We start from the raw sequence: 15055 nt of genomic DNA, 5'->3' as shown, positions 1-15055 counted from the left end.
TTGTAGTTAACCGTCTCCATACCGCAGGGTGATTATGGGGCATGAAGGAAGGGAGGCACCTTCTCGACTTAGATCTAAGTCTTTTCGACTTATTTTTCCTCCCAGTCGCTTCCAGTTCAGAAGACCACTAGCCCCAAGGGGTCAGGTCTAGACCCCAGTCCCGGAATTTTCTCAGCCCGGATTAGAAGCGGGGGAGGGCGGTGGGGAAGGGGCTGGGGGGGCTGGGCTCCCCTGGAACACAGAGTATCATATTTCTTGCAACCTGCCAATCCTGAACGCATGGGGGCGTGGCCACACCTGGGAGGCGTGGCCGGACGGCAGATGGGTCCGCGGCGTCCCGAGGCAAGGCGCTGACGTGAGCTTGGCTTACCTGGGCGGGGAAGGTGAGGGCCGGTGTGGGACTGGGAGCGGAGCCTGCAGTCCCTACCTGCGCAGAGCCAGGTGTTGCTTGCCCAACCGGCCGAGGAGAGCAGTGGCGACGGGTGATCCTAACTGGGACTTGGTTCGGAGGGACGTTCGCTTCTGGCAGCCGGATTGAAGAAAGGGGGGGGCGCCAACGTCTGGAGCCTCGCTTGAGGGAGGGAGGACACGCCCGCCGGTGAAGAAGCGTCCCCTCCAGAGTTTGTGGGGGTGAGGAAAGCTTGCTTAAGGACATCTGTTTGTTTGGGGATACCCTCTAGGGCTGGGTGCCCATCGCCCTGCTTCAGGTAGCTTTCGGGCGGTCCTAGCCCGGGGGCGCTGGGCCCTTACCGACCCCCTACTTCTGTCGACTCCCTTTCCCTCCCGCCCAACTGGAGTGTGCGGCTCTCGGGCCCGTACCCACCAACCGTCGGGGAGCGCTAAGGCTCCTCCACCACGCTGGTCCTCCCAGCTCACCGCTCCGCAGGCCCCTGGATCCCAAAGAGGGGATTTCCCAGGCCGGCCGGCCCTTGATCTTGGTGGGTGTTTTGGGAAATTGCGCGTCGGGGCGGCCAGTAAATTTAGCCAGTTTGTTTCCTCTCCTGGGATTTGTTTAGCACAGTCAGGCCCCTGCCCTGGGCCTGAGAGACACCCGTGAATTTCCAAGTAGCTAAGCTACTTGCCGGCGAGGGTGGCGCCGGGCGTGGTTGCTCGGGGGGTGAGGCCCTCTTCGCCTGAAAGGGCTGGAGGCCTGGTGTAGAGAAGTGGGGAAAGTCTTCCAGGCCAGACTGGAAAGCAGGCCCAGGGTGCCACTGTTTACAGGGAGCCTGCTGTGTGGTAAAGGGGTCATCCCTACCCCAGCCCTGCTCGCTTGGTGGATGTCACAAGTGGAAGCCAGGGAAGGGAGAGGAAGAAGGCGTTTGAGTAGGGGTTGGTGAAGGCTGGTGTTGGCCTAGGAGAGTAGTTTTCGATGTTTGTATAATGCGTGACAGCCGCACCTATACCCTGTAGCTCCCTCTCTCCAGCCCTCAACTTCAATCAAGCAGGGAGGCAGGGCGTGGGAATTATGGCTAGAGGTCCAGAATTTACCCCTAAACAGGGCTAAACTAAATGGAGGAAAGACTGGGGAACTTGGAAGATGGCATTTCAGGTCTCTCCAGGAGGAAGGGAAAAAGCAGGACCACGCCTGAGGCCTGTCTGCAAGAAGTGAGGGTGTGTGTTTTACTCTGAGCCAAACCATTGACGACTGAATCTTGGCTTTGGGGTGGCCATGTTCCTGGAAACTAGTCTGGGCAGGGGCCGCAGAGGTGGCAGTACAGGTGTTTGTAGGGGACCTGTTCCCTGGAATGGGGGTGTGAGAGAGGATGGTTTATGCCTTGGGGAGGTTGATAGTGTCCCTGCTCAGTGCCCAGTATGAGGGGAGTGGATGGGTTAAATCTTTGTTCTTTGGCTAGTTGAATACCTGTTGGAGACACAGGCCTTGAATTTTGCTGTGATGGCAGCTAGAGATACCAGAGCTGAGTTAAACTAGGCTAAGCTTGTTCTGTGGGCATTGGGATTTGGGTGGTGAGTGTTCTGAAAGAGAACTCTGGTTTAGGTGTGTTTAAGGGTGGGTGTCATGCAGTCTCCTCCCTAACCACTTCGTTGGCCCTCCATGCTGCTTGGATCTTTGTTGATGTTTTTCATTTACTTTCTTGGTGTATAGAAAAAGGGAGGGACTTAGAAGGCTGGGTGCAGTGGCAGGATATGGTACAGCACACTCTGACTGAGAAGTGTTGGGTCCAGGCCCCAGATAAAACACTTTGCTGTGCCTCAGTTAACCCAGCTGTAAAATGGGGATGATAACAATGGGGATGATAATTTCATTAAGAGGATGAAATCAGACACGTTAAATAAAAGCACATGTAAAAACTGTTAAGCCTATGTAGATAGAAGATTGCTGTTACCGTGGTTTCATTAGCTGAAGGCCATCATCTTTTATATCTCCCAGTGGCCAAGAAATGTCTTAGCTTCCTGTGGTTAAAAAAAAATACTACTTGTAGTGTTTTGTTTTTAAGTTGTGAATCGAAACACGTCATTGTAGGAAAATGTGAATCGTATATAAAAGTACTTAGGCACGTATAAAATTCACCCACAGTCCTATCACCAGGTAACCACTAAGAACTTCTTGTTGCATTGATGTATTATTTCTTTCCCTTTTCAAAAATTCTCAGTGCTTATGTACACGAGTGCATGTTATGGTACAAGATGGAGATACTACTATACAGTCAATATTGTATGATGCCTTTTCCCCCCTTAAGTACATATTTAAACATTTTCCCAAATCCAGTAAACATTCTTCAGATGCCTCGACGTTAATGGCTACTTGATATTGCAGCCTATGAATGTCTAATTAGATATTTTTCTCTGTGATTTTGGTTGCTTCCAAAGTTTCCCTCTCTGCCTGTTCTTATAGTCTTAGGTGCTGGGTGGCTGGTGGAGGAGATCTCGGTGGGCTTTCAGAAGGTGGAGAGGGTTAGCTGTGATGGAGGTGGGGCATGGAGGAGGAGGAGGCTGGGGCAGCGTTGCTCCTGTGTACTGCCATCTTGGGAGAACGCTGAGAACGCAGGGCTCTAGATCTTAGTCATCGACCTCTAAGGGCGGCTGCCTCTCCCTCCCCGTCACTCTGTGCAGTTCCTTGCGTTGGCCTGGTTGCGTTAATTTTTTTTTTGATGTGCTGTGGATCAACTAGGATAAGCCCTTTTCTTCAAAGCCCATGATCTGTCAAGAGGTGGATTTCACGTGTCTGCCGGGCCTCGACACAAGACTGACCAATATTGCAACAGAAATTCTCGAAAGCCCCTCACTGGGTGGACCAGTTTGCTGTCCATTTCCCTGTTCTCTTTGTTCTTCCCTTACCCCATCCCCCTTCCCGCAGGCCAGGACTGAGGAAGAGAAGGCTAGAACTTGCCCTGGGGAGAATATGCATTCCCTCCTCCTTATAAGGTAAATGTTCTCTGTGGTTTGATAGCTTGACTTTGCTGTCCTACAGAGCAATCTACATCAAGGCCAAGAACATGGGGGTGGGGGGCCCTTGAATACCGGGTACTACCTCACCTGCCCACTGTGAGCTGCTCCCAGGGGGGAAGGTTTCAGTTGCAGAATTTGGTAATTGGGTCAGAAGGCTCAGGTGAGAGCAGGTCCTGCCGTGTTCTTAAAGTGCCAGTGACCGAGCTGGGTTTGAGTTTTCCCGTTTGTTGGGGGCCTGGCTGGGGAGAGAAGTGGCCTTAGGACCCACCCCTTAAGCTAAGTTCCTCCGAGGGGGTAAGCCTTCGGCTGACTCAGCTGGTTTGGTTTCTGAACCGCGATCCAGGTGGGAATCTTTCTGGGTGGGAAGGTGACTTATTTGTCTTCCCTTTCTCAGGTCAGTGGATGTTTGAGCAATTCCAATGTGGATTTCTTCAGGGAGTCTGATGAGGACATTGTGTTTAGTAACTAATGTCGCTCTTGTCACGCAGTAGCTGACGGACAAATATTTGTTGAATGAACGTTCTTTTGCAGGCCTGTCTTTCTCACCTGAAGTAAAAACAAAGAGAAATGAGAACGCCAAAAAATCTAAACACAACACCCCAGGCAAACACTTCTCCGGTAACTGCTTTTTCCTTTAGGCACCCAATCTGGGCAGGCCTTTGTTTCCCGCTGTGAGTGCTGGCTGCCACCGAACGTTATCTGCTACGCTATGCCCTTTATGAGAATCAATTGCAGACTTTACCCAGGCTGGCTCCAGCAACCAATCAGTTCAATTCAGCCTCTGTGGGGAGGTAAACAGACCCAGGTGAGGAGGCTGTCCTAGCAGTACAGACCTTGTCTTATGACTGGTTTTAGTATTCTATAGGGTTAGGAACTGTGGTATTTGATCATTCTAGGGCATCTTAGCTTTACCAGACTCAGATACAGGGCAGGGTTCTTACACTTTGTCTCCAGTGCTCCCAAGCCTTCTCCTAGACACTGGATTGTCGTGGGGACCCCCCCACCCCGCATTTGGGTGGCCCAGAGAAAGGAAAACTGACTTGAGGCCCAGCTCTCAGATCCCTGTGGATACACTTCCTGCTCATCTATGTAAGTGAGGACTTTGGAACCAGGGACCATCCCTCGCCTACTTCTCTCTCATCACGATGCTGTCATTTCTTACTAAAATATTCCCATTCACCTTAGTTGTCTAAGAAGAGAGCATGCTTCAAGTTCTTGCCTATATACCTGCTGTTTCCATAACTTTTTTCTTCCTTCTCCCGAGATGAGATTGAAAAGAGCAGTTTCTCTTCTCTTCCCTTGGTACTTGCGGAAGGACTGTTTTCCAGCAGGGATGACATCATCTCTTTATTTTTCTGCCTCAGGATTTAAATAGAAGAAATGTGATCTACTTACGTGATAAGTCTGATTTGGCTAGAGCATGAAAAATAAATGGCTTTGGAATAAGAATCAAAAGAACCTTTTAACCTGTTTTCTTTTCTTCCCCACCTGGCACAGTTTATTCCCATATTTAGTTTCTTTGCTGTAATCTAGTGAAACTGTAGCTCTATCATATGGGAACAGTGGCTGGGAACTTTTCCCAGGGGCTGGCCTAATTCTCCTCTCCCCATTTCTTCCCCCTCCCGCCAACCCAGATCATGGCTCTCCACCCCCGCAGAGTTCGGCTGAAGCCCTGGTTGGTGGCCCAAGTGGATAGTGGCCTGTACCCTGGGCTCATCTGGCTACATAGGGACTCCAAACGCTTCCAGATTCCCTGGAAACATGCCACCCGGCATAGCCCCCAACAGGAGGAGGAAAATACCATTTTCAAGGTAAAGGTATTCTTTTACCATCTGACTTGAAGTGTTTTCCAGTTCTCTCAGACCTTTCTGGTTTTTTGTTCTTCTGTTTTCAATTTTGGCTTGAAGAAGTTACTAGACCCAAAATGCTCATGCAACAAAGAGAATGTTTATGATGTGGGGCGGGGGCAAACTTAGCAGGCATAGTAATTTCTCTTGTTGGGGCATGTCTGTTATGGTTGAGGCCATTTATTCTTTCCCATTGGTCAAAGCTACTCAACTCACATCCCAAGGGATCCCAGGGGTGATTGGCTAAACTCCTGTAAGTGCGTGTATGCTGTGGTTGTTCCAGAGCTCTCAAGGGTCAGCCAGCAATCAACCCTTCATTCGCTCAGGGCTCTTGCCCTGGCCCGGGAATGGCTGTCCAGATCAGGGCACAGCTACTGAGTGTTAGCAGGCTCCTAACAGCCTGTAGCATGGGTGTGGAGGGCCCTTTGCAAGTTTTTCTTTTGATGTTAAAGCATTTTGCCCCATCCATAACCTCCACTTAAAAATGAAAGGCGATTTAATTACAGGTTTTTATTCTACAAATATGTTTTCTTAACTGAAGAGTAGCTCTGATGTGAGAGTTATTTTGCTTCACTGAAAATAAGATTGAATCACATGGCATTTCATAAAATGTAAGTGAAACCAAAGTCTAAGACAGAAGTAGGTGCGAAGCTAGTTGTGGGAAGGGGTATTATGTGGTTTGTAACTCCGCAGCCCATGCCTCTGCTCCAGACCAGCTTCTCTGTGCCGGTCAGTCTTCCATCTCATGAGTAGCTTTAGTTCCTGCACTCCCAAGACACGGAGAAATGAGTTTCCCCATTTCTTCCCTGACTCTAAGCTGGAAGTCAGAAGTGAAATCCAGTCCCTACCCTGAGCCCCTCAAGATTGATGCTCCAGGTTCTTGCTGAGACTGGGCCAGGAAAGGTGGGCTCACACCTCAAAGGAGAGCCAACTTAGAGTTGTTTCCCACCCAACTCAGTTATATTGGGTGTAGAGATGAGAGGTAGAGAAAAAATTGGCCTGTGAATACTTAGAAAGTAAATGAATGCTTTTAATGTAAAAATTAAATAATGACATGAAAGTGGTAAGGAAAACATCCGTAAATCAGCACCAATTATTGGAGCTGGCATCAGAGGGGGATGGGCCTGCCCTGGCCCAGCTGGCCTCTCGCTGTGGCCTTGGTCTGAAACTGGACTTGCTGTTGAAGTGCCTGGTGGTGGCTGGCCGTGGGGGAGGAGGCTGGTTCCTGAAAGCTCCACTCGTGAGAATGTTCTGTATGCTTAGGGCTTGAGGAAAAATTGGCTGTGGGAAGCTGCTTTGTCTTACTTATATCTGTGTATCTGTTTGCAGAATGCTAAGGGAGGGCCTGGGTGTCAGGAGAAGTGTGAGGGTGCTTTCACAGATCCCAAGCTCTGACAGGCCTTTGGCAGGATATGGGGTGTGGGCAGTTCTGACTAGCATTAAGTGGGTGCCCGCTGCCTACCCTAGGTCCGTTATCTCATTTGCTTCTCGACAACACTGTAAGGGGGGCGGCACCCTCATGTTATAGATGCAGAAGCTGAGTCTCAGAGGGGCTATGTAACTTGCCCAAGTCACACAGCCAATAAGTGGTGGGGTTAGGGTTTGAACCCAGGCCTATCAGCTCCCCCATTATCAGACGGCCCCTCCTGACCAGGAGCTGGAAGACCTGGCTTCAGATCCTACTACCATCACTTGCATGTGTGGTCTTGAACAAGTCACATAATCTCTTGGGGCTTTAGCTTCCCCTTCAGTAAAATGGGGCTAAAACCAGTCTTGCCTGCCTCACAGGATTGTTGTGAGAATTGAGTGAACTCAGTGTATGGGAAGGGACTCATACATTGCCATAAAAATGCAGAGACTTGTGTCCATTTTAGGAAGAGAAATAGGGACCTGCCCAATGACCAGACTCTCAGAAGCAAGACTCAGAATGGGTTTGAATAAGGGATGTTTATAAAGCACAGCGATTGCCACGTGGTGTGTACCACCCTCTGCTGCCTCAGCCTCAGGTTCTCTGCATCATCTGAGTGGGCCCTGGGGAATGGCTGTGTCGTGAGCAGGATGTTAGTCTGGCTGCTCTCTGTGGAGGGGCAGGGATTCAGGGAGCCACAGAAAGCTTGCAGACCTGGGCCAAAGTCAGCACAGCCCAAGCCAGCTGGATGGGGCCAGAGGGGGAGCGGGCACGGAGGATCCAACAAAGAGAGGGGAAAACGTGAGGAGGCAGCAGCCAGGTACTGCCAGGTGCAACTGGAGATGTGCCTCTCCGACACTAGGGACCGGTGAGGCTGAAATCCCCTACGGGGATTGGATGGAATGGAGTCTGCTGAGTGCCCAAGGGCAGCAGCTTTGTCAGACTGCTTCATTCCATACTGCGCATCAAGTGGAGGAGCCCCCAGGTCTGAGAAGATGATAAGAAGAAATGAGTGAATTGGAGGAGAAGAATTTAGCTCGGCTATTGGGAGAAGCTTCCTCGTGATTGTGAGGCTCTGCAGGGATTGACTGAGGGAGACCAGAGAGCTCAAAGGATGGGGCCAGAAAAATTCCATTTCGGCTTGAGGAAGTGGTCTACGTTCAGGAGCGGAGGCGGGGAGTTGGGACTGGACAAGCGATATGCCCTGTCCACTTGAACAAGCTGCCGTGTACTTCCTGATCTTGAGTCCTCTGCAAAGGACATCCCCCTTTTCTGCACCAGCACATACGTCACAAGCCCTGAAGAAAGTGTAGACATCTGAGATATGTTCACAATGGGGGAGGGCTGATATCCCGTGAACAGACACATAAATGCCTGTTAGACCTGGAAATTGAAAACCAGAGAGGCGGGGCCACACTGGTTTTGGCCCAGGCCACCAGCCACTGGTGTTCCCAGCAAAATGTTCCCAATGTGGGAGTTTGAGGAAGCAGGGAAAGGCAGGTGGTGTGAGTTTATTAGGACTTGACGCCCTCAGCCTCCCACTGAGGCAGGCTGAACCCCCAGAGCGTGCTTCCTGCCCTCCTATGGTCTGCTACTCCTAAAGGTACTTGGTTTCAACAGTTTTTGTGCATCAGATGGAAGACTGAAGGGAGAGGGAACAGCAAGCCTAAATTCTTCATATCATACGGCATCTCCCTTTCTCTTCTTATTATATAAGCAATTCATGTGAAAAATAAGTCAAAACAAAACAAAATTACCTGAAATCTTGCTATCCAAAAGTTACCATTAGTATTTTGGTGTATATTTGTTCCAGATTTTTCTTTATTTTCAACCCTTCATTATGGCCATTGTGGTCTTGACAGATGATGCTGGCACAAGCACTTGAGACGAGGCTCCTCTTTTTAAAATATTGTATTTGCATTTGGCTTAATTTCTCTCAGGCCCTGCCTTGCCTGGTCCCCAGTGTGGTGTTTCCTGCTGCAGTCTCTGTAAATTGGAGTTGGGGTGATGGGGCGGTCAGGCAGGGCTGTGTGTATCTGTGTCTGTATGAGGGAGGGCGGGCACACTTTCCAGTGTTTCTGGGCAACAGGCAGGCACTCACTGCAGTTTCCTATCCCTCAGGCCTGGGCTGTGGAGACAGGGAAGTACCAGGAAGGGGTGGATGACCCCGACCCAGCTAAATGGAAGGCCCAGCTCCGCTGTGCGCTCAACAAGAGCAGGGAATTCAACCTGATGTACGACGGCACCAAGGAGGTGCCCATGAACCCAGTGAAGATATATCAAGTGTGTGACATCCCCCAGCCCCAGGGCTCTATCATTAACCCAGGTGAGACCCCAGCTGCTGGGGAGAAGGTGGACAGTGTGCCGGGTTCCGGGCTGGACCCTTAAAGCGATAGTCGACTTGAAAGTCGCCTCGCTTACAAAGTTGAAGACTGGTAAAGCAAGAAATCCTGTCCCTAGAAAGAACCCAGAGAACAAAAGATACAAACTCAGCAAAGTCTTCCTGCCCACCCAGTGGAACAGTAAAGCATTAGAAAGGAGAGGGGGTATTGAGTTCTGTAAAAAAATAACTTCTCTTGGGACTCAACACTGAGAAGAGAGGCCAGATAGTTTAGAAGAAGGAGGGATTAAAACTTAGAAGGTCTGAGGTATAAACCTCGTTCTTTCCATTTCACTACTTGTGGGACATTGAATCAAGTCATTCAACCTTTTGAGCCTCAGCTTCTTCCACTATAAAATCTGGGTTCTCATCTTCCCTGCGTATTTCAAAGGCTGTTCTAAGAATCAATTGACATGACATTATGAAGGCTATTAAGTTCTCTTTATAAATGATGGGTAAGTGATCATTTAATTTGTATGGTATTTTTCCTAGGAGAATACCACCTGATCCCTATGTTTACTCTATGTTTAGCAAGTTCCGACTAAGAGCCAGATTATTTAGACTTGACCTCCAGTGAATCTAGTGAGGCTCTGCCATGAGGGAAGGGTCTGTCTTCACATTAAGCTTACAAAGGAGAGAAGCTGTGCTCCTTGGGTCCTTAGAAGGGATGCTAATGTGTAGAAAGGGGTTTAGAGTAGGAATTAAAAGATTTCTAGGAGAAGGGAGTAGGGTCTGCAGCTCCTGGATAGGGGAGGGGATGAGAGCTTGCACTGGGGCTCCGTAGGAGGAGCTGGGAGTGGGGTGAACACCCTTGGTTCCCACTCTTTGGCATTGAGGGTGCACACTGAACCCAAGGAGCCTCTGTGCTGGCAGTGCCTAGCTTGAACAGTGGGTCAGCTGCAGGGATGACAGTGCAAGGTGAGCGGCTCACCTGTGACCTTTGTGTGTGTCTGTTTCTCGGGTAGGATCCACTGGATCTGCTCCTTGGGATGAGAAAGATAATGATGTGGATGAAGAAGATGAGGAAGATGAGCTGGACCAGTCACAGCACCACGTTCCCATCCAGGACACCTTCCCCTTCCTGAACATCAATGGTGAGTGGGGTGGGGGGTGGGACAGAGGCATGGAGAAGATGTAAGGGGCTTTGATTTTGCAACCGTTGACACCATATCCACCATTGCACTGGGAGCAGCGACCAGGCCCTGTGGCCAGGCTGCCAGTCTGTTAGCAAGTAGGAGTCATAGGCAAAGGAACTCCGTAGGCATAGTTATCCCAGTGGGGTGGCTTCTAGGCAGAGAGAGCATCTTCTGAGTCTTATGTGATAATTCAGAGAAATTAAAAAATTAAATTCATTCTCAATCCCGCATACAAATACACAAGCTGTTATAAATTTTGCTGATTTCCTTCAGGCCAAGTGCAGAGATCATTTTCGTGAATTGTAGGCAAACTCTTCTGCTATTTCCCTCGGTATAAATTTTCTGTCACTGCCTTAACAGCGTCTGCTAAGGCTGTATCATGGGAAACTTGTGGCTCTACAGCTCTTAATACTAGGCTCTGATAAAATTTATCTACTAGAGACTTTTATCTTTTTTTTAAATTGACTTTTTGAATTCAACTTCCCAAGAAGGATGAGTTTAGAGGTTGCAGGGTCACTGTGAGACAGAGCAGGTACTGCATCTCCCATTGCACATTCTGAGGGTGCTCAAACACAAGGTGAATTGCTCTTCCACGGCATCTTCACTTGAACTTTTCACTGACATGCTCCTAGTCATATAACTTGCATTCAGTTGTGTAGCTTTTCACTACTTTTCTAAGTTCCATCTGGCTGCTAGGGTCAAATGAGATACTTTTGCCACCTAGAAAATTTAGTATATCAAGATGATTCCTGTAGGATTTTGGAGTACCCTACTCTAGGTGATGCCCCTTCTCTTGAGAATCAGGAAATGACTCTTATCTGTCTACTTGCCCTCCTTCACTTACCCTGTCATTTATAACTTTGCAACCAAGTGATGAGTAAAGACAACGATCATAGAGCTCTCTCAGGTTAATATTGCTACAGCTACATTCCCACTTGGTGCAATTTTAAGATTTGGACATTTGGAAATGTGAGATCCTTTCCCAAATCTTTGGCTGACTCATTCTGTTATTCTTACCCCCTAAAAGGATGCAACCCATTTCCAGAATCCTGATTTCCCTTTTTTTTTCTTTTTTCTTTTTTTTGCGGTACGCGGGCCTCTCACTGTTGTGGCCTCTGCCGTTGCGGAGCACAGGCTCCGGACGCGCAGGCTCAGCGGCCATGGCTCACGGGCCCAGCCGCTCCGCGGCACGTGGGATCTTCCCGGACCGGGGCACGAACCCGTGTCTCCTGCATCGGCAGGCGGACTCTGAACCACTGTGCCACCAGGGGAGCCCCTCATGTCTTTTTTCGGTACGCGGGCTTCTCACTGCTGTGGCCTCTCCCGCTGCGGAGCACAGCCTCCGGATGCGCAGGCTTAGCGGCCATGGCTCACGGGCCCAGCCGCTCCGCGGCATGTGGACCGGGCACGATCCCGTGTCCCCCGCATCGGCAGGCGGACTCTCAACCACTGTGCCACCAGGGAAGCCCCCCCTCATGTTTTTTTAAAGCTAATGTTGTGTGGCCTTATGTTATGGGCCACCTTGGATCCTTTATGGAAACATGTGAACATATATTAAAAATAAAAAAGTAAAATACATAGATATAACCAGACTCGTACACAAAGGGTCAAAGAAACCTTAACCTCTGTGATTTCAGAGCTGTTGGGCAGAGGAAGATGAATTGTTGAAGAATAGATGCTTAAAAGGTGAGGCTAGGAGGAAAAATCTGTAAACTTTGGAGTGAGCCAACTTTGACAATAGCAGGGATATAGGATGTGTTTTTCATTCTCTCTTTTAAAAGCTTTAACTGGATACTTTTGAATAAATAATACTCTTACATGGTTTAAAATTCATAATGGTACAAAAAGGAAATCAGCTGAAAGGTTTTCCTTCTAACTTGTCCGAACAGTTCCTTCCCTGGAGGAGACAGATCTTTCCAGGTTCTTGAGTATCCTTCCAGATGTTTCATGCATGTAAAAAAGTATGTGTTTGTTTTTAAAGGAATTTCTATACATTAACACTTATTCGAAGCTAATCAGTCAATTTAGTTGAGTTCATTTTATGGAAGACAACCAGTTTCTGTTTAATCGCTGGGTTCAAATTTTGTAACAGGGAATCTCTCATTCATGCCTGCTCTAATTTAACCCCAGAGAGTACCTACTTGTCTGTTAATCATCAGCAAATGCATGTTTTCAGAATTATGAGTTTGTGAGAGAACTAATAAGATTAGGAAGCAGAAGCAGGGGAACCTTATTTCTTTTGGTGTTTGTTGGGGGAATTACTGATGGGCTGCCACACTGAGTTGTGGTCCAGTGTTGGACCTTTTAGATTTGAGAGCTTCGGACCCAGGTGATATGCACGTGTGGTGCTCCTGCCTGCTCACCCACATCCTTCTTTTCTAGGTTCTCCCATAGCACCAGCCAGTGTGGGCAACTGCAGTGTGGGCAACTGCAGCCCCGAAGCAGTGTGGCCCAAAACGGAACCTCTGGAGATGGAAGTACCCCAGGCACCTATACAGCCTTTCTATAGCTCTCCAGAGCTGTGGATCAGCTCTCTCCCAAGTAAGTGAGCCTTGATATTCTAGGTGGATCTTCAGCTCCTATTACAGTCCATTTCCTGCCCCACCTTCTGCCTCCATTTCTTCGCCATGTATAGAATAGTCCCCCAGGCAGCCTCTGTGTCTGGTTCCTGGCTGGCTGGTGAGTCACCAGGAACTAAAGAAACATTAGCCCATACCTACTTGCCCATGGGGGTTCTCTGATTGGTGCTGTGCAGCTCTAGGTTACTCACCTATTAGGTGGGTGGAAGGCCTGGGTTTATCAGTTTGCCCAGGGGATTTAAGGACAAGGTCAGTTGTGGGTTGGGGAAGTTAATGACTGTGGATTTGATCAAGGAGGCTCTTGGGTTTTGAGGGACTTTAGGACCCAGAGAAAATCTCTTTCTGAATTGGGTACAAATTGATCTCAGTGAAGAATCATTGTCATTGCACCTCCCTTTCACACTACATATGGTAGGGGAGGTGCCAGGGGAGTACTAGCATTTTGTCCAAGAGGCTGATAGCTTTGATAAGACCTGTAGGGTTCAGTGGACACTTGCTGAGTGAAAATTTACTTTGTTGTGCACTGTGTCCTTCTGTGATATATTATTAGAACATATCAACAGTGTGTGCTCATCTGTGTAATTTTCAGAAATATGCCTTGGTATTTCTTATTGTTCCTCTGGTTTCTTTAAACAGTGAGTCAAAAATGATACACAAACCAGATGCTGCCTTAGTTTTCAGCTCCTTCCAGTGCCTATTGATGTAAGGACTCAGTCAGTACAAAATGGGGAGACCAGGACCCAGAACTTTGGTTGGAGAAATTCTAGCTGTTAGGGTGTGGTGACTGAACAGTGATAGTATAGGTGGAATTTGAGCTATTTGCTTCAAGGCAGCCTCTTGAGTGAATATTCCAGGGATATGTTGATGTCTCCCTTTGTTGCAGGAAGGATAACTATGGCAATGGCCTTCCTGAATGCTGGTTGAAAGGTGGCTTGATCTTGATGGACTTGCATGAGTCCTAGGGATGGATGGGCAAAGCAGCAGAGCAGGACTCTCACTGTCCCCCCTCACCTTGCAGTGACTGACCTGGACATCAAATTTCAGTACCGTGGGAAGGAGTATGCACAGACCATGACGGTGAGCAACCCCCAGGGCTGCAGGCTCTTCTATGGAGACTTGGGTCCCATGCCTGACCAGGAGGAGCTCTTTGGTCCCGTCAGCCTGGAGCAGGTCAAGTTCCCAGGTCCGGAGCACATCACCAATGAGAAGCAGAAGCTGTTCACCAGCAAACTGCTAGACGTCATGGACAGAGGACTGATCCTGGAGGTCAGCGGTCATGCCATCTATGCTATCAGGCTGTGCCAGTGCAAGGTGTACTGGTCTGGGCCATGTGCCCCATCGCTTGTTGCCCCCAACCTGATCGAGAGACAAAAGAAGGTCAAACTGTTTTGTCTGGAAACGTTCCTTAGTGGTGAGTCTTTTTTCAGACCATTGATGATGGGAACTGCTCCCTGCAAGTATGTCTTCCTCCTTCCTTCCCCCTTTTCCTATCTCTGCAAAGATCTTAACCAAACAGTTTCTTCTGGAGGAAGTCACGGTAGAAGGGGACCTTGATTCTGAAAAAGAAAAGTGACCTGGGCAACAAAGAAGGGTGTTCCACTCCAAAGCTGTGCATTTGAAGCCAGTTTTAGGTGCTTATGGCTCCTTTATTGGCAGAAGAAGAAGACAGCCTTGATATTGCTCCCCACATTCTACCAGCTTATCCTTAACTTTGGAAGGTGACCCTGTTCATCATAATCAGCAAAACGTATACTCTTCTCATTTGGGACATACTTGCATGGCAAATTTAAGCAGACATATTTAGGGAGAGCACTGAGATGTGAATTTTCCAATGTGATTTGAACCCTAAGTCTGGTTTAAGCGGTGTCCAATAGAACTCTCTGAAATGATGAAAATGTTCTATATTTATGTTGTTCAATATGGTAGCCACTAGCCACATGTGGCTATTGAGTATGTAGATGTAACTAATGTGACTAAGGAACTATTTAATTTTAATGAATTTAAATTCAATACCCACATGTTGTGGCCAGTGGCTACTATTCTGGACAGTATAAAAGAAAGTGTTTACTGAGTAGGTGTGGAATGACCCAGTACCCCAAACTCCATGCTCTTCCATGTTCTGCAGATCTCATTGCCCACCAGAAAGGACAGATAGAGAAACAGCCACCGTTTGAGATCTACTTATGCTTTGGGGAAGAATGGCCAGATGGGAAACCTCAGGAAAGGAAACTCATCTTGGTTCAGGTGAGGAGATAATAATGTGTCAACAACTCTTTGCCTTTTTATCAATGCTTTAG

The 15055-nt window shown here is 48.4% G+C and overlaps 1 protein-coding gene across 2 annotated transcripts in view; it reads left to right on the top strand.

Annotated features, from left to right (window-relative positions):
• Positions 1-348: 348 nt before the first annotated feature.
• IRF6 (interferon regulatory factor 6) overlaps positions 349-15055 on the top strand; it is a 25956-nt gene continuing 11249 nt past the window's right edge. For both annotated transcript variants that reach the window (XM_060130671.1, XM_060130663.1), the window contains exons 1-7: positions 349-630; positions 5043-5219; positions 8785-8989; positions 10009-10137; positions 12562-12720; positions 13777-14169; positions 14884-15002. In XM_060130671.1, the coding sequence (XP_059986654.1) occupies positions 5046-5219; positions 8785-8989; positions 10009-10137; positions 12562-12720; positions 13777-14169; positions 14884-15002 (1179 nt within the window). In that variant the 5' untranslated portion in view covers positions 349-630; positions 5043-5045. The remainder of the gene's footprint in view (positions 631-5042; positions 5220-8784; positions 8990-10008; positions 10138-12561; positions 12721-13776; positions 14170-14883; positions 15003-15055) is intronic.

The sequence above is a fragment of the Lagenorhynchus albirostris genome, chromosome 2 (genome assembly GCF_949774975.1).
Source record: "Lagenorhynchus albirostris chromosome 2, mLagAlb1.1, whole genome shotgun sequence".
Lineage (NCBI taxonomy): Eukaryota > Metazoa > Chordata > Mammalia > Artiodactyla > Delphinidae > Lagenorhynchus > Lagenorhynchus albirostris.
Note: the sequence above shows the minus strand (reverse complement) of the source record. Positions and strands in the feature narration are given on the sequence as shown.